Consider the following 23369-nt stretch of genomic DNA (forward strand, 5'->3'; position numbering starts at 1 on the left):
TAGATAGATAGATAGATAGATAGATAGATAGATAGATAGATAGATAGATACATACATACATACATACATACATACATACATACATACATACATACATACAGAGATACATAGATAGATACATAGATACATAGATACATAGATACATAGATAGGTAGATAGATAGATATAGAGATAAATTCCTTGTGAGTCAATCTGATGTTCTCTTAGGTACAATGAAAAGAGAGAATGGGGAATGAGGTGATTCAGGCTACTCCTACTGGTTACTGGTTCAATCAAATTTTTTCATAAGGGCATATTTACTGCCAAATACTTATGTTCGGGGAAAGTAACTGTTAAATAGATAGCAAAAAAAATACAAGAAATGGATATGTAAGACTATAATTAGTATCCTTTCATCTGGATCATCTGAATGAAGATTAAGAAAGATATTTCTGGGTCTGCTTACTCAAAAATTGGCTCCTAACCAGGGTATTGGTGGAATCTCTCACCAATGAACCATGGAACCCAACAAGCTGCTCTGCTATAATCTGTAAATATAATGACACTGATGGTATTGTCTCTTCTCTTTAGAGTGTATCTTAAACAAAACTGGAGAGATCTCAACATTTACCCTCAAATCTCAACTTGCAAAAATTAAAAAATGAGGTTATGCTACTGGATCTAATTCCCTTGTGCAGAATCATAACTCCAAATTAAGATATGGTAGTGCATTTCTTGAGTCTTTTGAGTACTGATGCAAATTAACCATGATCTTCAAAATCTTTGACACTATGTTGGCAACATTAGGGATTGAGTTATGTTCTCAAAAAAGATATGTTAAAGTCTTAATTCCAAGTATTTAATAATGTAACCTTGTAAAGAAAAGAGAAGACCTGTGTTAAAATGTTCAGTTATATGTTCAAGAGTTATCCTGAACATGAAGTTCAGAAATATAAATTTACAGGTGCTTCTGGTGAGATATCAACTGGAAATGAGAAACTGGAGAAATGTGAAACTGGAGAAAAGACAATACTCATCATAAACACTTAATTATACTCTAGTGGGTAGAAATCAGTATTTTAAACAAAGAATTGTGCAATTTATAAGCAACACATTTATTTCTTATTATAACATGAGGATGTAATTTGAAGATGCAATTTACACCACAAAGAACAAAACCCATTTTATAGAAGTGTACATAAATGCATTATCTAAAAGAGAAAAATGTCATTTACCTTTCAATTTTATCATTCTAGCATAGACCAATTACCCTATCTCTCATTTAAATAAATTTGGAGATTGTTTTGCCCCCTCCATTTTAACCAATACCATCACATATGAACCATATTACTTATCTTCTAGTCTTGTCTTTCAAATCTAGTCTTGTCTTTACTTTCCTATAGCCTCACCCCATTTATACTTTATTACGTATAAGTAAAATTCTTTACTTTCTTATCCTCTCTCCTACCTATGTATTTAACTGGAAACTATACTGACCAATAGAGAAAGGAACATAAAATAACAATTATTCATTTCTACTGGACATTCCAGGACAACAGCATTATAGAAAAACTCTATAGGACTGGCTATCAAACAATGGGATACAAAAAAGATTGATGAACTGTCCACTAAATGTTGAAGAGAGATAGTTAACACAGAAGCCAGTAAGGCTCATAAGGATAATATGATGATTCCTACAAGTGCTATTTCCTCTAACCTGCTCTATGAATGGTGAGGTTTAAGTTAGCCTTCCTTGATGAAACAAGTGAGTAATCTTATTAAAAGAGGTTCTTGTGAAGTTAGTATTATTTAAACATCCTAAGTTTACCCAGATCTGTTATCTTATAAATTAGAAGCAGTTAGGCCAAGTCTTTGCTTCCCTGGAAACCTGAGTATGTATCAAAGATCAAAGCTCAAGGCAAAGGCAGAGAAAAATTTCATATCCTAAGCCTTTCAGTTACTAGCAAACAATATATTATGATTCTTGCAATCTCCATCACAAGAACAAGAGGAGACATATTTTTCTTTCTAGTTTTTTTTCCCTCAGGGGCCATCACAAGTAGAACAATTTTCCATTCCAAAATATGGGTGGAACTCTTCAGGTCATTATAAATCCTAATAATTACTACATAACAGTCTGTGAGACTCTTATCTCCAATTAATTACCAAAAAGTTAGAAGTGAATCTGTGACTGAAGTGAGTGCTAGCCTTGAAAAACAATGGTCAAGGACAATGCCCAGGCCCCTGTGTACAAGCCTTAGGATGGGCATTAAAAAAAATTAAATGTTGACAACATGGATTTTCTGATCAATTTGCCTGACTTACTTTTGCCATTTCAATAATAGAAGTTAGCTACGCCTCTGTCTACTAATGGGAGCCTATCAGAGAAAAACACTGTTACAGACCAGAGGGACTTATGTATGCTAGAATAGCTAAAAGTACTCAAGATTTACAAGACAATTATTGTCATATCATTGGACTTGATGACTTCTGAAAGCCTCAGTGTGGTTCTGTAATAATATTATGGCAAAATTATATAAGAAGAAATACATGTCTGCGCTTCATTCTTGAAAGAGGTACTCAGATTTTGTGTGGAAATGTGTTTTCTATAAAAGAAATGCTCAAATATGAGCCAAAGAAAAACATTTTCCTGATAACCTTAACAATAATATAAAATAGCAATAATCATTATACTTACTACTAATTTTTTCCTCTCTTGATTTTTGTTTCTTTAATTCCTCTTGGGTATTCAATTGCAATTCTTTTTCATCTGCTTTTTCATCCTGATCTGAATTAAGAGAGAAATTCAAAAGCAATCTGAGACATTTGGGATTGAGAAAGTGACTAATGCTAAAGTTCATGCAGAATTCTATGTATCTTGACCTCTGGTTCTATAGAAAGAGTCTTTTGTTGGGTTATCATTCCTCTTAATCAAATGGATGCTCACCCATATAGTCTTCACTATAGTATTTGACCATTGTGAAATATCATTCTGTGGTGTAAAACAGAGCATTGGCAAAGCTGTATCTGGCTCTTGACAGTAAGTAAATCATATTAATTCAAAGCTTGAGTTTTATTTATTATATTAATAGATCAATAGATCAATTAAAAATTAATCTCTGTGTCTCTGAGTCTCTCTGTGCTGCTGTCTCTGTCTCTCTCTTTCTGTATCTCTTTCTCTGAAAAATTGTCTCCAACACTGAAATGATCAATCTCAGGTCAGACTTATACTTCAGCTACCTTGTGTATTGTGCTGCTTCTATCCCAGACCTGAAGTCACTCTACCACCCTGATAATGATTTTTTGGATCAATGTGCCCTGAATCTCCTTTCCAAAATTACCTTCCAGTCTTGGGTAGACTGGAGAAGTAGCCAAAGAAATTTTCAGTAACTTAAAGATCATTAGTGCTGGAGAGAACCCTGTGCTTTTCTGTAACATGCATACCACTAGCAAATTGGCAGCATGCAGGCAGGGTGGTTCCTACCCATGGCCAACTTTTGAGCAGCCTCCTGGCTAGGCACCTGTGTATCATTCATTAAATCTTCACCAAACCATTAGGACAAGAACTAGCCAATATAATCTGGATTTGCTCCACCCCCACCCTAAAGTGTCCCTAGAATGATCCAACTGCACTACCTCACTAAGCTTCTGTTGCTTTCTATGTTCATCAACTCCCAGTGATCCCCAAACTCCATCAGATAGAGAATCAATTGTTTAGAGGCAAAAATGATAGAGTGGTCAACAAAGAAAAAAGACTTTCTGGAAGAAACATTAGGAGATAGTTGTCAGTTTGCAAGATACTTTCGAGAGAAGGGAAGTAAGGGTGCTTCGTTAATAAGGGATAGATACACAAGACACTTTGTCATTAAGCAAGAATGTTCTAGCACCAAGAGGTTTTCAGGGGTGTTACGTTATTGTTGACATTAGCTTTTCAGTTCTTAGAGGAACAACAGCCCTTTTTTTTTTACATGATTCTCTTAACTAGATGCCAAAGAAACTAAATAAGAACTTCAACGCATAGGGTATAAGATGGTGGTAGAAGCAATTCTGTGCTGAGAGTATATAGTTCTATATTGATGGATTCAGAAACATTGGAGGTTTTGTACTCTGTTTCACCTTATGACCATTATTGGTGTTAAATAAGCGCCTTAAACTGATAGTTAATGAAGCACACACTTAATATAGGGTCCTGAAGATAGCTTTGCCCAGCAACAACAACACCTAAGAGCCTTGGGTTCTTTTCCTCTGCCAATAAATGATGTAGTTTTGTTTACCATACTAAAGTTAATTTTAAGGTTACTTTCTTTTTAAGTTTAAGCTCTTACTAAGTTGTAAGTTTAACATTTAAAGTTACCATCTAAATTAATTTTAACTTAATTTACTAAATTTAATATGGTGGGTCTTGTCAATATTAGAGACTCTTTACAGTGTCCATATTGCCCAAGAAGGTTGAGAATATGATCTGAAATCTATGAACCTTTTGAGACCCTCGTCTTCCTCAGAGTACTGTTTGTGCTGACATGCTACTCACCATGTGTTCCCTATCACTTGAATACTATTTGGGGGTCCTTTTCAGAGGCTCCCTTATCTGCTTGTTATTCTCCATGGTGGAATGATAACAACCATGTTAAGATCTGTAATTAGACTTAGGTTTCTAGTCTCTGTGACATTGTCTCGTTAGCTGGCTCAATTCAACCTCTCTATAAGGTGATTTCGTATGATTTGTGGCACACCACACATCCTCAACTAATTTCTAGGCATGAGCAAAGTGGTAATATTTTGTGTAGTAAGCAGAACAACTTGAAATTTGTGATTGCATACCAATTCCTAGATAATCTACCTAAGAATTTCTTCAAAACTTCTCTGATTCTGGTTAATGGCTTTTCAATCAAGACTCTCTAAGCTAGGTCATTTGTTATAATATGTAACACTACTGAAATACAAATTCTGATGACTATTACCTGTCATAAAACTGGTCTTGATGCTGCAACTTACATTGACAATGAAATGAATCAGAAACTTTCCACAACTTTTATTCATATTTCTCAGATTTCAAAAAATAAATAAAAATAAGGTAATAATCTTATGGCTCCAGTCTCAATCCAAGGTTAGAATTAAAAGAATGGAGAAGAAATTGCACCTTGAGACTAAGTAGATTCTGGCACAGAAGTTTCTGGGATCAAAACAACTTGTGACATTAGGGCCTAGAGGAAGGAGCTGATGATGATCTCTGGTTTTTTTTCTAAAGCACTTACCAAAATCAGCCCTGCTCAATTACTACTAAGAGTTCATCCTTTTGGGGTACTATAAAACTACTTTTATGAGCCTTCTATAGAATGTGCTATTGTGGTATAGATATTTTCTATATTTTCTTTGTTATTTTTCTATTGAAAAGAGCAACCTTCAATAATATCCATTACCAATATATGTATTTGATTATGGGGCCAATAGAAGAAGGGCACTGGACAGGTCAGAGACCAACTAGCATTTTAGATGCACAATATCTAGGATCCTCTGAAAAGTACATTACTTTAGGAAGACAATTATTCACCAAATCTTGGCCTTATAGGATACCACAGGGCCTGTAATGACAAAATAACCCTAAGGAAAAAAATTACCAACTGAGGTCTATCAATTCTTAATTAATCATGGGAGGAAATTCTCCTTTTAGTTAAGGGATTTCTCTAAACTACATGATCATACACAAAGTGAAAGGCCTCTGATTAGGTTAATTTAGAATGAAATTATGAAATGATTTTATACTTACATGTGACTTTTCCCTTTGAAATATCTTGTTGTTTCATTCTTATTTCTAATTTTGAGAATGATTCTTGAAGCTTAGCGATAATGCTTTCATATGGGTCTACTTCAGTATCTATATGAAGAGACATACTTAGTTTACTAAATGAATAAGAAATATGTTTGAAATTCTTAAGTTTCAAATTTGTGACAGATAAACAGCAATATTTTGTCTTACTTCATGAGTTTTTAAAAGAACCAGTCTTTCATTGCACTTCACCAAGGACTTGAGGAGATTACAGAAACTTGGGTAGTTTTCTTTGATTCTGAAGCATGTAATCTTTTTAAACGAATATATGATAGGGCCTACTTCTACCAGCCCTCCAAGAATACACTGTGATAGTCTCCTATAGGTCTAAGTGAGTATACCAGCTTTGTGGACTCACATGTAACAATACAACCATTAACATAGATGAGGTACAAGCTCCTTAAACACAAGTGAAATCCCTGAAGCAAACTGGGATTTTCAAATCAATTCCACAAGATAAAACTGCTGTATTTGCTGTTTTCACTTTAACACATAAAGAGGATAAGCAATCTGTACACCTATTCTGCAATGGGTACTCTCATTCTTCTTGCTACAATCCTGATTGCAGCCATCTATTAATTTACCAAAAAGTTCTTTAAATTGAGTGGGTCTGAACATACAAGCTTTCATAGAAGCAGGCCTCCTCAGCCTCCAATGCCTTCCTTTCCCCTATGATCTGCAGTTGACTGACAGTTCACTGTAATATTTTGGTTCATAAATAGTTTTTAAAAACTTTACTGGACAGGTCAGTGGTATTAATTATTCTTTTAAACCTATAACTTCCTGGACTAAGATTAAGGATGCACACCCTTCTAGATATTAACTACACAATAAAAATTGGGAAATACTCAATGATCAGAAAAAAAAACCTAAACAAAATGGGGTTACACCTGTAACTTCAGCATTTGCAAGGCAAAAGACAGGAAGCCCTTGAGCTGCAGGATAGTCTGGGCTACAAAGCAACGTACCAGAATACCATGTGATAAATATTATGACTATATTTCAAGAGAAAACAAAATTAAAATCATTTATGATTTTATACTTACCAATGAGTTTCTTCTCTCTCTTTACTGTCAATCTAGTTCTTGATACCAATTTTTGATATTTAGATGTGATAACCTTAAGTGTTACTTCTTTTTGAGCTGTATATAAAGAATTATTTATTCTGTTAGAGAATTATTTAGTCTACTAGATAAAAAATGTGTTATAAAAATCACTCTATTTCAAATTTAGAATAAATTACATCAATGTCATGCTAAATGTTTCCAGATATGATGAAATGAGTTTCTATGATTTTATGTTAAACTTTCTCATTTCATCAATACTTCTAGGAATATAAAGTTACTATGTATTTTTAATTTGTTTATACATTGAAGGTAATATAGAATTTATTCAGTAAGCAATAGAAAGGCACATAAAATGGTTATATGCTTGCATTTGCAAAACAATCAAAATTAAACCTTCAAGCATAGAAGCTACATAGTTAATGCATAAATTGCAAGCTATAGTATAGTGTAAATTCGGATACTTATGGAACAGATCGTTGTACAGAGTACAAAGAATTTTTTTAAAATATCTCTACAGGTTGAGTTGAAGGAATTTATTATCTTTAAGTAGTTGTACAAAAGTGATACCATCTAAGTACAATGCATCGTGACCAATATTACCCCTTTCATCATCAGTCTCCTCATCCCTCCCACTTTACAACTCCTTTCTCAATTTCCCTAGTTTCATAGGATATACATTTAATATTATGACTACATTTCCCCCTTCTCTCTATATTCATTAATTCCCCCTTCTCCTTGGCCTCCCACACACAATTCAAGTACCAAGATGCTTGTTTCGTTGGACTATGAGCTCATTTTTGTAAGTACACCTTTTAAATTCACCCCTGAATATACCATACTTCAGATAGCACATAGTGTACATTTGCCTAAGACACCATATGCATTTGATATCATATTTATAAATTACATATAGCTTCTATATATGAGGTAAAAGCTATTATTTTTGTCCCTATGGGCCTGAATTACTTAATGTAATTTTTCCAGGTCTATCCATTTCTTTGCCAAGAAATAAAACAGCATTCTTTTTAATGAGTAAAATCCCATTGCTATATATACCACATTTTCCTGATGCATTTGTTCATTGAAGGGCACTGATCATTGAACAATATTCAGTCTCCATGGGTTTGAATATTTCCTGTAAGTTGGGTTTTTTTTTTTGCCGCTGAGGTCCAATTTTATTCCATTATTATGTGACAAGATACAAAGGGTTATTTTAGTTATCTTACGTTTGCTGAGACTTATTTTATGGCCTATGGTATGGTTCATTTTGAAAAATGTTCTATGGGCTGCCAAGAGCATATGCATTGTGCAGGTGCTCAGTGAAATGTTCTGTAGAAAAGTTAGTTCTATTTGTTCTATTCAGTCTATTAACTGTGAAGTTTCTTTGCTGAGTTTTTGACTGGATTATCTATCTACCAGTGACAATGATGTGTTGAAATTTCTAAGAATCATTGTGAAGGACACAATTTTAAGTAGAAAAAAATGAGAGAATAAAACATTGATACTGCCTTTGGGGTAGGAGAAAAGAGGAAATAAACAATATAAAGAAGGTTAGAAAACTATCTATTTGAATATGAAGTTACCATCATAAATATGTGGTTGCCAGCAACATTAAAGGAAGAGTTTGAGGAAGTTCTTCTGTGAAGGAATTTTATTTATTTCTTTAGAAATAAAAATCATATTCTACTTAATTAAAAAATAAAGTTAAACACAACAGATAGGAAGTAAAACCAAAATGGGAGACAAGTTTAATAATGAAACTTCTTTTTTTGCTTAAATATGTGAACTTTATTTTTTAATAGCAATTTTTTTCATTGTGATTGATTACATAAATTTCACAAATTTCACAGTATTGTGAGATAGTGATAGTTAAAGTCACAAACACATTCTAATCTTCATGGAGCAAATTGCCTTTATCATGGTCTATAAAGTTTATGAGTTCTATGAGCTTTGACAATACAGTTATTTCTTCTACATCGAGTGATATGTACATTTGTTTCCTTTTGCTTAGTGTCAGCCATTCCCTCTTTCCTGCTCATTCCCTCTCGCTCATCACTGCCATTGAGTTGTTTAGTCTGTTTTAATCTATGACCAGTGCAGCCTAATGGGTCCCGCTCTTGTATATTTTCCCATTTCCCTCTGTTTCTGTGTCCTCCTCCTAGTTTCCCTTTGATGTATACATATATACTATATATGTGGTCAGCAGCATGGGGTCATTTAGTAATGATTTGACCAGGTGAGTGGAGGTCCTTTGTTTCTCCAGTCTTGTTTATTTTGTCATATCTCCTTACATTTGGATTTAACATCCACTTATCAGGGATACCATGTGTCTAACTTAACCTTAAAACAAATATACCAAAAAAAAGCAACATTCACCTTCAAAAAAGTTGGTTTAATCTATATATTTTTTAAAAAACTCTACTTGGTAAAAGAAAAAAATTTCAGGAAAAACAATATGTTCTAAGAATGTAAAATTATTACTAAATCTAGGTAGCTTCAAAGAACTGTTTTTATATGTATTGATCAGAATGTTCTAAAAATTAGAATTGACATTTTAATCAAGCATTTTAATTAAATATTAAGTTCAAATTTTAATTTCAAAATACAAATTTAAAAGGTACACAAAATATCAGCAAAAGAAAAGGACACAGAAAAGTATAAGGACATTAAAAAATATATAAGAATAGTTAAAGGTGTGAGAAAATGCAATCTTTTATTAAACCAAAATGTCTTCATCTTGTAACTAGTCACCATTCTGTTCTGATATTTCCTGGTATTGTTGTGTCCTGGAATTATGTGCTTCTTGACTTCAGTTGTAACTCTCATCTGTCTTGTTTGTATCCAACTAGCCATGTAGAAGGTATGAGTCCTTATCAACAGAGTTCAGGAATAGACACCCTCTGAGTGGGAATTTTCCACTGATTGTATCAACCTCCTCCAACTGTAAGCAGCAGCCACTCTATTCCCAGTCCCATTCCCAGCCAGGCCTGAAAAGAAGAATGTGCACCTCCTCCAAAAGAACAGCCTCCCTCCAGTAAGGACCTTTCACTGACAGTGCTTTTTAACTTCTTTGTATTACCCCATCAACCTGGTAACCAATTGAAAAGAAAATGTGAGCCTAAAATAAAATAAAAAGTAAACATAAAAATAAAAACTTAGAATAAAAACCTAGCAGATCTCGCCACTCAGTTTGTCTTTCAAGCTCTGAGCAGAGTGGCAGAGCGACCTTTGAGAAAATGTAGAATGTCTTCATGAGACCTCCTATATCCTTTGTGTATCTACTTATTTTTTGACACTGGAGGGTCATACGTTTCCAACAAAGGAATTTTTGGGGTTTTTCAGGGTAAAATTTTGTTCAAACTGGTTGTTCCAAAATAGAAGAACTAAGATGCACATTAGATTGTTTAAGAAATTAGCAGGAAAAAAAGAAAAAGAAATTAGTAGAGGGTGAGAGTATGTTTTGAATTTTCTATGACAGAGCTTACCAAACATTGGTATGTGGTTAGTTTAACTGTAAATTAAAAGATTATTTTATAAGTTTAAGATCAAGATTAACATGCTGAGATAAAACTAGTTATTAATTGCTGTCAAGATTTTAATATCAAACTTTTAATGATTTTTTTCTTTTTTATTGTGAAAATACTGTACAGAGGGGTTACAATTACATGGGCAAGATAATGAGTACATTTCTTATCAAGCATTGTAGCCTCCTCCTTTGTTTCCCCTTCCCATCCCTTTCCATCCTCCCCTTTTAATGATTTTTTTAAAAGTCTGAACTAAACTCATTTAAATATCTGTTTAATCTCAAATTCTTTTAATAGTCCCCTTGTAACTCTCTATATAAAACTGTATATTTCTACTTTACAATATGACAAATCTCACTTGTTTAAAAAGTTTTAGTCAACCTATAGCCTACCTAAATAAAAAAGAGGAAATACGGATATATCCTTTAGAGATCTCTTAGCAAAAATTCTACTTATTGAAATTTTTTAAAATTATAACCATGGTTTTACAGTGGCTAAAAGGTATTTTCAAGCCATTTCTTCCTTCACAAAACATATGTAGAGAAGAATGTATATTTCTGTCCTATTTCCTACAGAACCAGAGTGTCTATTTGTTCCCTGTGCCAAACTAATTGACCATACAATATCCCAAAAATCCAGCTCCCTGCATTCCTGAAAACTAGTTTTTACCTTATGCAGCCACTATTGATAATAATTCAACTTGTAGTCCTTGTTGCTACAGAGAATGCTAAATAGCCCTGCCAGATATCCATATGACAAGCTTTAAAGTATTCCAGGAAAAGATGCCTTCACACAAGTCACTGACTATTCCAAGAGTACCAATAGGCTCCATTTGAGAGACAGCAATGTCAATGTGATCACGGTTTTGAAAAATTATGTGTAACTTGTCTACCTTATAATTCTTTCCATCATGATTGGGAACTGGTGAAGAGACAACTTTGTTTGCCTTCTCTGATTCCTTCTACTAGGTTTTCTGATTCCATCGGGAACTAGAAAAGTAACATTCCCAATTGTTATCAGAACTGAAAGAGTTACAATGCTGAACTCACCAGTCTGTTGCAAAATAGGCTTAATTGGCTTAACCCTAAAACTTGGTTCTTCTCATATGGGGATTATTTGCTATGAGAATAGTTATTACTATTCAGTCTTCAAAGTAATACATGGTTCGATCCTCCAAATGGGCCACACCCAAATGAAGATGATCATCCAGCTTTCCTCACAACAGATGCCTGTTTTTAAAAAATAAAAATGAGCCAGGCACCAGTGGCTCACGCTTGTAATCCCACCTATTCAGGAGGCTGAGATTTTAGGATTGGTGTTTGAAGCCAGCCAAGGCTGGAAAGCCTACACAAGCATTATCCCCAATTAGCTCAAAAATAGTTTGTAGTGGAGTTGTGACTCAAGTAGCAGAGGATTAGCTTTGAGCACCAAAGCTCAGGGACAGCTCCCAAGCACTGAGTTCAAGCTATAAGATTGTTACTAACTAACTAACTAAAATAATAATAATAATGGGGGACTGCTTTTATGAATGAAAAAAAAACACTAGTGAAAAAAAACACTAGTGAAACCAGGTCTACTTCCTGTTAAAATTCTTCCCTATGACATCTAAACAAGTGAACAATTGCTTGTTACAGTCAAATAGGCTAACTGACCAACTCAAATATTATTTTGTCTTCTGTATAGAAATATGCATAGAAAGCAACACCAAAGAATGAGATGTTTCTAGAAAAAAAACCAAAAAACATTGTGGGTGGCTTTATTAAGACTGCTGGATTTGTACTGGCTCATTTGAAAAGCCTGAAACACACTGGGCACTTTAGCAGCAAAGCCACTGTTTCAGGAAGTACCAGAAGACCAGCCTATCCTAGTGGAATGTCCTTTTATTTTTTCCCTAAGTATTTCAGTTTTAAGTGGGAACAATGGCCCTTCTCTTTAGACTCATTTTCCACAGCTTGTGTCAGGACAAATTTTCAGCAGAAGCACTCTGATAAAGGTAGATAAGCAATCTATGAATACTGTTTATGGGCTACTGGCACTGGGACTTTTGTCAATGTGGATCAACATGCTAATCCATGACTATTGTTAGAGCCACACATTCCCTGAAACCGAATACAGCCCATAGTGCAGAGTTCTAGAGCATTGTGCTTTATTGAAAAAAAAAAAGTATAAAAGCCAAGGTGCTCAGCACTGACTTGTTAAAAATCCTAGCTGCCCAAAATGATGAGATCTGAGACTCACAGTTGGGAATCAGGTGTGACAGACAAATCCAAGAGACCCTTAGCTTACTTCAAATTCACTAATACAAAGCAAAAACTGCAGCCATGGTTCAATAGAGTGTCAACTGTGAGTGAAAATGTACAATGAGACAAAATGCCTGAGTTCAGTCCCAAGTACCAGCATTTTAAAAAAAATCATTCATGAGGATCGCTTCTCTGCCTACAAGTACAAGAGATTTAGGAGACCTGGGTAGTTTATATACAAATCAAAGTAAATAACTCATTAAACTTAATATAGTAAAGAGTCACGTTGCCAACTGGACACTATAGAATTCTTTTGGAAGCCTAGACAGTGGCCACACCATTCACAGTGATGTAAAAAAAGATGTGGATGTTAAAGGTGTAAGTGAAAAATTGTCCTTACTATGCAGGTTCTAAATTTGACTCACAATAATTTTCTATTACTGAGGAACATTTCTTAGAATATCTTTTTATTAGGGACAAAATCCCCTTGAGATATAATACATTCTAGAATTAACACAGATGAAGTAAAGACACTAGATAATGATACTTTTAACCATACTCAGGTTATTTCTAAATTCATTTCTGTCACCATTGCTAAATATCCAACTCAACTATACTTCTCTGGATGATCAGATTTTTAGCATGAAATAATCAGTTATATATGAAGCTATTGCCAATAATCAGTGACTAACTAGCAAGAACACAAAAACCTCTCATGTTTAATTATGGCAGTCCAAGCAAATAGCCTCAGGTGCATAAACTTATTCTATATGGCTTAGCATTATAGAATAGTCCTTCTCCACAAACACTTGATATTGTCACAGTCATCTGGGATATTGTTTTACATAAAGGAGTTTTATATCTAGCATCACATAATGAGTGCCTGCTTAAGCAACCTTTTATAATAGCTGATTAAAAAATAAAATAAGCTGCCATACAACCCTATACTTCCACAAGGCTACAAAAATCTAAATAGCAGTAATTAATGGAAAAATAAGCTGCCATACAAACCTCTACTTCCACAAGGCTATAAAAATCTCTAAATATCAGTAATTAATGGAAAAATAATTCAAAAGGCCCATTCTTAGAGGGAGTGTTAAACTTCTATTCTGCTGATGACATTGTAGTAGATTATATATACAGTTGACTCATACAACAATAATCCATTGGAAAATGACAGCACACAAAGCACAGTTGCCTGGTGAAATTTCTGGGCATGATAAGTAAGGACGTTATGTCTCGTTCCTGAATAAGATTGACCATCTATAATACAGCAAATAAAATGACAGCCTTTGGTGATATAATTCAAAAGTATTTCATCATAACAATGAGAAAGTTACATAACAATCTAGGTTTTGGGGAAAAAGATGAAAGGAATATTTTTCAGTTCATTATTCTCCGTTCAGTAATTGTGATCAACCTTCTTTTTTATCTTGAAACCCACAGTTGTCACCAGGTTTCCTTGTGGTCAGCCCAAGTGCTATGAGAGATAAATGAGTTCTTTGCAGATTTGCACAAAAAAGTTTTAATAGGGCTGGGCACCGTTGGCTCACACCTGCAATTCTAGCTACTCAGGAGGCTGAGATCTGAAGATCTTGGTTCAAAGTCAGCCTAGACAAGAAACCCCATGAGACCAAGTAACCACCAGAAAACTGGAAGTGGTGCTGTGGCTCAAATGGCAGAGTGCCAGCCTTGAGCTGAAGAGCTCAGGCCAAGAGTTCAAGCCCCACGACAGACATGCACACATGCACACACACACACACACACACACACACACACACACACACACACACACACACACACACACACACACACACACACACAGATTCTTAATAGGCATCCATTGAGCAGAACTTAAACACCCTAAAATTTCTTCTTTCCTTTCTTTTCTCCTTCCTTTCATTCTCTATCTTTCATTTTCTTTTCTTTCTCTTCTATCAACTGATATTGTAGACAGAACATAGATTTTTTTTTCCCCAAGGCCAGTGCTCTCCCACTTGAGATACACCTCTACTTCAGGCTTTTTTTTTTTTTTTTTTTTTTTTGCTGGTTAATTGGACCTAAGGGTCTCTTGAACTTTTTATCTGGACTGGCTTTTAAATATGATCCTCATATCTCAATGTCCCAGGTAACTAGGATGACAGTCTGAGTCGCTATGCCTTACTTTACTTCTGAAAGCCAGTTCAATTCCATTATCCAAAATGAAACAACTGTAATTTTTTTTCTTTTGCAGTTGATTTCCAGTTTTGCTAAAGTGTCGTCTGATACAATGAAGGAAGTAATTAGTTTTCTTATATTTGCTTAAGCTTTCTATATTTCATAGAATATGATCTATGTGGAAGGAAGGTCTATGGGTTACTGAAAAGAGTATGTATTTTATACCTGATGGATGAACTATTGTGTAAATGTCTGCTAAGTAAAATTGGACAATATTACTTTTTGTTGTTGGTGGTGGTGGTCATGGGGCTTGAACTCTGGGCTTGGGCCCTATCCCTTAGCTCTTCAGCTCAAGGCAAGCACTCTACCACTTTAGCCACAGCGCCACTTCTGGTGTTTTAGTAGTTTATTGGAGATAAGAGTCTCACTGACGTTCCTGCCCCAGCTGGCTTTGAACCACGATCCTCAAATCTCACCCTCCTGAGTAGCTAGGATCACATGCATGAGCCACCGGCACCTGGCTAAACAACATTACTTTTGTGAATGAAACTGACACATTAAATCTCACTGGAGGTTGGTAAATAACAGAGGATAGAAGGTTGGAAAAAGAAAGTGAAGACTAAAGCACAGTATATTCATGCTAAATAACACAATGAAATCTCTTTGGATAATTATTATAAATTGTATTTATTAATATATAAAAAGAATGCTGACAAAATAAAGTATATGCTTGATGGAATGTAGTTCTAGTGGGATGATGAACAGAGAGTAAGGGAATATATTTAACATATTCATATAAATATGTGAAAATGGAACAAGGAAATTGAGATTAGTTTGGAAATGAAGGAGGGGATGAAAGAGTGATAGAGGGTTTTATACATATATAAAATCTCAATTGAAATGCTTTTGTACAACTTAATTGATACTGCTAATATAAAAGTGAAAGCAATTCTAATACTTTCTCCAAAGACTTTCACAATTTTTGCTTATATTATTTTATAAACTTCTTGGAATATTTTTAATTTTCAAATTAGGAGCATAGCTTCAATTTCTTTCATAATAATTGAAAAACCATTTATTTGACACCATACATTGAATATACTATTTCATCACTTATTTAAGATTCTTCCTCATAATATGTTACACTTTTATTTAATTAAATTTCTTGGTAATTTAATCCAGATTAATATACAAATATGTAAAAATAAACCAACAAAAATAAGTGTCAATTAATGGCCTAATAGCAGGATACTTAATGTTTGTCTTATAGCCATAAAATAACTATGAAACCAGAAATAACAATGAAAGGTTTGATATACATTCACATTGTTTTCTAATTACTTTAAGGTACATTTTAGGTCTAGGTATATATTTCTATCAGGTTATATATTTTTATAGAAATATGTATATATATATATGAACAGAAATATACATATTTCTATAGAAACATATATTTAAATAAATATCCTTGAAAAAAGAAAAGATGTTCTAATGACATATTGAAAATACTTTTCTATTAACCTATAATTATATACTTACTTTGTAATACTTCCTCCTCTAATTCTTTGTCAGGATGCTCAAGAATAAGACCTTCATCTGATTTTTCAGGAGCTAATAAACAGATATATTTAATATACTAAGTAGAAAATTAGTTCTCTTGTAAAAAGGCCTTTCAAATTTATAACTAGAATACTTTGATCTATCTAATCAGAAAATGAACATGAGAGTTTTAGTGGGTATCAAAGTTGTTTCATAAATTTAAAAACATTTATTTCTTAAGTTAACTTTCTATATTCATCTCTAGTTTCAACGTTATATTTATACTTTAATTCAATGAAATGAACAATAGGCCAAAACAATGACAACATATATATATATATATACACATATATACATATATATAGATAGATAGCTATATAGATATATATGGTTATAACTACAGTATTGCTTGCAATTATATAATATTAAAAACCTTGTAAATGCTCAATTCTGGAGAGAAAGAATACACTTTGAAGAAGATGCATTTAAAGTTCTGGTAGATAATGAGTTAAGTGAAAATCTCAATAAACTGGCATAGAGGAATTCCTTGGAGAGTATGAAAAAATTGAAAATAGATAGTTTATGGATACTACTACCGTGGCTGCTTTGTTGTAAGCCTAAAAGCAGTGATAGATATATAAGCCCTCCTAAACATATTTAAACCGAAGATTCGTGGTATTATTGTTGTTTATGTTTTTGTTGTTTTTGGTTCTTGTTTTTCGCCAGTCCTGAGGCTTGAATTCAGGGGCCTGGGCACTGTCCCTGAGCTTCTTTTGCTCAAGGCTAGTACTCTACCACTTGAGCCACAGTGCCACTTCCAGTCTTTTCTGTTTATGTGGTACTGAGGAATGAAACCAAAGGCTTCATGCATGTTAGGCAAGCACTCTACCACTAAGCCACATTTTCAGCCCAAACTGAAGATTCCTAATAGGCATCCACTGATTATAAATTAAACATCCTTGAGGGTTTGGAAAGGAGGAGTGGAAATGAAGGAGTATGACAGAGGGGGTGATCCTAAGCAAGTACATTGAGTAGCTATATAGACATGTCAAATTGAATCCCATTTTTACAATCTAAATGAGGCTAAGTTTTAAAACAAGTAAAAATCAAATCTAATACATTTTCCTGTGAATTTGTATTGTGACATTGTACTGTTTTTCATATTCCTCTTTCTAATTGTCTTAGAATATTTTAATAGGCAATAGGCATAGATTTATTTTCTTCTATAATTATTGAAAAATCATTCATTTCTAATCATACATTTAGCATTCCATTTCCATTATTTAAGATAAAGCTTCATTGTATATTGTATTTATTTTTGAAATTAAGTTTATTGATAATTTAGCCCAGATTATAAATAGATAGATATATAAAGTGAACAATGAAAAGTAAGAATCAATTAATGCCTACAACAGAGCTTAGCTGGGCACTGAATGTCTTTTGGCCATGAAGTGATCATGAGACAAAATACTAATCAAAGGTTAAGAATACACTATTCTTTGGTTCCTAGTTATTTTAAATGTTATATTTTAAGTCAAGTATTAATTTTGTAAAACATATACTCAAATATTTTTATAGAAAAGAAAGATTGTTCTGATTATTTTAATTGAAAATATTTAATGCTACATGTAATTATTATGCTTACCAGGTAGTATCTCCACTTTAGGTAATTGTCCTCTCTTTTTTTCTGTTTCTGAGTTTATAAAAAAAGATATATTTAGTGTACTAAATCAAAAATTAAATATATTTTCAAAATACCTAGGCTTCAAATTTATAACTAGTGAATTGTAACATTTTATCCATACAAAGCTTTGAATTCCTAGACTGTGATCTGATGGGAAAATGATCATGAGAATTTCAGTGTGTAAGTAGATGTTATGTTCTTAATTTATAAATCATCATTCCTTAAATTAACTTTCTATATTAATCCTTAGTTTCATTTCTCTATGCTTTTAATACATGTGAATAGGCCAAACAATGCAAACACTTACGTAAGTGATTATAGCACCAGCATTGTTTACCATTACCAAATATTCAGAATACAAGAAGGTAACATGCACTTTAAATTTTGGTAAGTAATGGGTTAAATGAAGATCTCTATGAATCAAATAAAGGAATTGTTTCAGATCATATTAATAGGGAGAAAACTTTAAAATTGGTCATTTAAATGCTAACTCCTCACTAAGAAGTAAACGAAATAAACAATAGGAACAAAGATAGTTAGAAAGAGATAGAGATAGATAGAGGTAAGAAAAATGGGATGGGAAAGAGAGAAACTAATAGTAACAAAATCATCAAAAATGTAATTGGTTAGCTATAGACTTGCAAACCTACAATAATGAAGAGAAATTGCTGAAGAGGAGTAATGATCACCTCAGAAAATGAGAGTTTTTAAAAAGAGAAGTTCCTTTGTTCTGGCTGTTGTCATTCATTTTTTGAGCTAGGGAGCCTCACTGTGGAGCCCACACTCAATTGAGCTTGCTGGCCAGTCCAAGTTCTCACCTGGAAGTAATGACCCTCCAGCCTCATCTCCTTTAGTGAAATGATTACGAGTGCAGTAATTACTGGGCTGTTCAATCAGGACTTATGTTCATATGAATGTTTACAAAGTTTATACTTTTAGCAGCTTGTTTTTTGTGTGTTCCATGCATTACAATAATTTAATGAAATCAACAAGCAGAAAAGAAATCACATGTAAAAGAATCTTAAAGAAATGGACAAAAATAAAAATTATAGAAAATAATAAAAAAATCACTATTCTAAATAATTTATCAGTCATATTTGATATAAGCTGTCATACCTGGAAAATTATCACTAAACTTTTGTAGTAGCCTTATGTGACATATATTATCTAATTTTGAAATAAATTGTAAAAAGTTTTATAGGGATACACAAATGTATATGTGTTACCCAGTCATCTTCACACTGTGGAGCTAAATCAGAAGTATCTTAAGAAAACTAATGCAAAACTAGACAACAACTTATTCCTTTCGAGGATAAAAATTACAGGAGAACTATTACTAATATGCAGTAACACAAAGAATATTGGTAAATCCTAAATCTTTTTGAAAACGCTTGTAGAGAAATGCTTTTGCACAACCAGCATATAAAAAATATTAAATACCTGATACCACCAGAAACTAAAACTGAAATAAATAAAAGTTCAAGAAGAGAAGAATAGAATACATAACAGACATGATATGGAAATGTACAGAACAACTATTTAAATGATTTGAAGAGCAGCATGAGTAGCTAAATAGAGACACTAGCGCCATTCACCTCACCCTTCCTCCCCAAAAGAGGAAGAATCAAACCAAAATATAGTAGCACATTAAAATAAGTGAGAAAACTAGAAGCCAACACTGGAATACCCAGGAACCTAGGACAACATCCTTCACAAGAGAAATAAAATGTTTCTACATCTACAAGGAGTTTCCCTCCCAAATAGGTCAGGGTGAAAGAGTCCCAGCAAGCTATGTGAATATGGATCCTGAAAACTTTGGCTACCAGACTGTTTCTACCATCTTTATAGGTGTCAAAACATGTGACCAAAATCTGTATGGTAGTCTGGCTCTGAAAACAAGGGATTCACTTTATTTCCCATTGAACTCTAGGCTGTATAGCTAGTAGTTATTTTGAGGAAGAAAGTATTGTCTGAGTCTGGACAGCTCTTGTAGTATTCATAAAGTCCACAGATGCCCATCTCTGGGGCCCTACAGTAGACTTCCAGTTCACTGTCTCAGTCAATAACTTGATCAGCTAGATTTTACTCAGAGCTGTAACTCAGACACAGGCCCATTGAGAAGGCTATACTTCAGGAAATGATGCTGAGTAACACAGGCTTGAGAGGGGGTTGGTAAACTCAAAAAACAAGAAGTGATTTCTGGCCAGAAGGTATCAGTGTGTTTTATATGGATACCGGAGCTGAGTGAAATTGCCCACCTTCTTCCCATCTCTACTTTCTCCTTCCTCTTACATGGGCAACTGTCACTATCAAACTGGAGAAAGGACTCTATCTTCTTGATCGTCCATAGTAGTGGAAGCATAAGACTGGGACACATAAGACTTAGGAGGTATAAAAAGAAAACTGTTACTATCACTTGTGTTCTGTATTCTGTGATAATTCTACCTGTGTATTGTTCTTATCCTGTGAACACTTCATCTGAGAGGGATTTTTACCCAGAAGTGATCTATTTTCAGCAATTCCTGGTAGGCACAGCAAACTGCAGAACATGTGGATTGATTGAGAAAAGGCCTCATCAGGGATCTTGTTCACAAGTTTTACAGCCAGAGATGTCCTTATTTCCTATTATTGCATACAATGTAGCAGAGTAGCACAGTAGCAGAGGTGAGGATTAATACAACTTTTGCTGCCTCATCAGCTAGGTGGGTTTCCTGTGTTAGTTGCCCACATGATATGCAATGTTAAAAATACTACTTATGATGATTAGCTTGAATTCCTAGCTCAACTTCTCCCTGAAGTACTATGTTCATCCCAGCCTCTAATCAAAGGACAAATTCTTTGCATTCCTCACCACTACTGGCAAGTTAGTACTATAGAGCTATTTAAGTAAGAGAGGCAATAGAAGTAGTCTCTGAGTGAATCTCCATATCCTGATTAGGGACCACCATTATTACAGTATGAATAAACATAGAGTGCTTCCCACATAGTCTGATACCTACACTATACCTGCATTAACTGCTAAAGTAGTTATCTTTAAAATAAAATAAAATATTTTAGATATGAGACCCTTGTCCGTTGTATGGCTAGTAAAAATCTTCTCCCAATCGGTGGGCTTTCTATTGATCTTGCTAGCTATGTCATTTGCCCTGCAGAAGCTCTGCAACCTTATGCAATCCCATTTGTCCAACCTTTCTTTGATTTGTTGTGCTTCCGGGTCTCTATTCAGAAAATTTCGGCCTGAGCAAAGGAGACCTAGGGTTTCTCCTATTCCATCCTGTAATGTTTTCAGAGTGTCTGCTTTGAGTTCAAGGTCTTTGATCCATTTGGAGTTGATTCTGGTGCAGGGTGATATATAAGGATCTAGCTTTAGTTTTCTACATGTAGTTAACCAATTTTGCCAGCACCATTTACTGAAGAGGCTGTCTTTCTTCCATTCTATTGTTTTAGCTTCCTTATCGAAGATTAGATGGCTATAGGTCTGTAGGTTCATTTCTGGGTTTTCAATTCTATTCCATTGGTCCTGAGGTCTGTTCTTATAAAATAAAATTTTAGTACAAACTGTTACCTCAAGAAAGATCTTCATGAGAAATTCACCAAGAAAGTAATTTCATAGAAGGGGTAGAGAAATACACTCCTGATTGCATCTCTCAACATAGGAACACAAAAAGTTAAAAAAAAAAAAAACAGAACAAGGTAGTATGATACCACCTAAAGATCTAAACTCCAGAAACAGATTCCAATGTTAGGTAAGTGAATAAAATGTCTGATTTTTAAAAATCAAAGAATAATCTGAAATGAGATTCATGATTAGCTGTGAAATGAAGTAGGAAGATAATGTAGGATATGAATGAGTTTAGCAAAGAAATACAAACTCTGAAGAATCCAGTCAGATATCTTTGAAAACAAGAGCTCAATGTGTTGAGTAATAAAACTCATTTGAAACCTTCAAAATCACATTAGAACAAATGAGAGACAGCACATCCAAGGTTGAGAACAAGTCTTCCAAAGTATTATATTCAGACAAAAATGAAGCAAAGCATGTAAAGAACATTCAAGATCTTTGAGACTTTTTAAAGTGATCAACAAGAAGGGAAAAGGTGAAAATTAAGGACACTACTCAATAAAATAGTAACAGAAACATCCTTAATCTTGGGAAATACCTGTGCATAAAATGAGTTAGAAGCCTAAGAACCCACAAATAAATCACTTACAAAGAGCCATATGACAACATATTAGAGTAAAACTGTCAAAAGTACAGCAGTGATCATTCTCATCTTAACAATAGGCTTGTCAGTAGTTTTAGGCCATAAAAGTATAGGAAGATGAATTTCAAATCACGGAAGAAATGTTTGCTACCGAAAATTAGTATAGTAATTGTGTGTTCTTATTTGTGTAGACTCAAAGGATGAGGACTACAGAAATATCCAAGGACTATTTCCTACAGCAGACATTGGAACATAAGGAATTTGTAGGATTGTTTTACATGAAATTATATGGAGACACACTTAAAAATTAATCATTAATCACACAACTATCAAGCAAAATATGTTACCATTTTCATTTTATCTGGTTACGTTATAGAGATAATATTATATCAAAATGTAAAATTTCCTAATATTTCTTCAAATTTATTTTCATACCCTAGAGATTGAAGTGTTTCTGATAATTTTAACTTAAAATAATTTAAAATATCTAAATGATTACACGTACCTTTGGGGCCTTCTATCTTAGGGGCTGTACTTTTTGTTGTTTCTATCTTAGTTTCTGAAACTTCAGTTTGAATTACAGGACTTTCAAGTGACTCTTTAATGTGAGCTATAGTTAAAAAAAAAAGATTTAGTATATTAAACAGAAATCAAACTTCAATTTTAAAATACCAAGATTTAAATTTTCAAACAAGCTTACCACAGCATTTTCTTTCATTTTTACAATGTTACAAGTACATCACCATAATACTACATCTGACATGGAAATTGTGAGAATAATTTTAAAGTCTCCTTATTTATAAGGCATAATAAAAAGGGAAATATAACTGAAAAATACAATGTGCAGTAAGCTTCAATTGTCTAAGAATGAAAAAAGTAATAAAAGTAGAAATAGTTATTTACTGAAGAAAGATATGCCAGCAAAGCATTTACTTGTATACTTCACATGAAAGTGAGGAGAAGAGATAGGGAATTCAGTAGAAAGAGGTGCTGATGAAATGCAACATGTCAAAATATAACTTTTGCATATTTTTTGACTAAATCAGTGAAGGCCTTTCAAGTTTCATAATAGGATTATAATTTAGGATTATAACTACTTGGAAACTATAAGTGCAAGTAAATTAATTTACTGAAGCAAAAAAAACCC

General features: G+C 33.6%; 1 protein-coding gene across 2 annotated transcripts in view; it reads right to left on the reverse strand.

The window, feature by feature from the left end:
• The window catches only part of Ccdc7 (coiled-coil domain containing 7), a 196349-nt gene that overhangs the window by 84594 nt on the left and 88386 nt on the right, over positions 1–23369 (reverse strand). For both annotated transcript variants that reach the window (XM_069990678.1, XM_069990677.1), the window contains exons 20-25: positions 22728–22832; positions 17979–18026; positions 16334–16405; positions 6853–6948; positions 5747–5854; positions 2678–2767 (exon numbers count right to left, since the gene is read on the reverse strand). In XM_069990678.1, coding sequence (XP_069846779.1) covers positions 2678–2767; positions 5747–5854; positions 6853–6948; positions 16334–16405; positions 17979–18026; positions 22728–22832 — 519 coding nt within the window. The remainder of the gene's footprint in view (positions 1–2677; positions 2768–5746; positions 5855–6852; positions 6949–16333; positions 16406–17978; positions 18027–22727; positions 22833–23369) is intronic.

The sequence above is a fragment of the Dipodomys merriami genome, unplaced genomic scaffold, assembly GCF_024711535.1.
Source record: "Dipodomys merriami isolate MVZ:Mamm:240054 unplaced genomic scaffold, mDipMer1.0.p SCAF_4, whole genome shotgun sequence".
NCBI classification, from domain to species: domain Eukaryota; kingdom Metazoa; phylum Chordata; class Mammalia; order Rodentia; family Heteromyidae; genus Dipodomys; species Dipodomys merriami.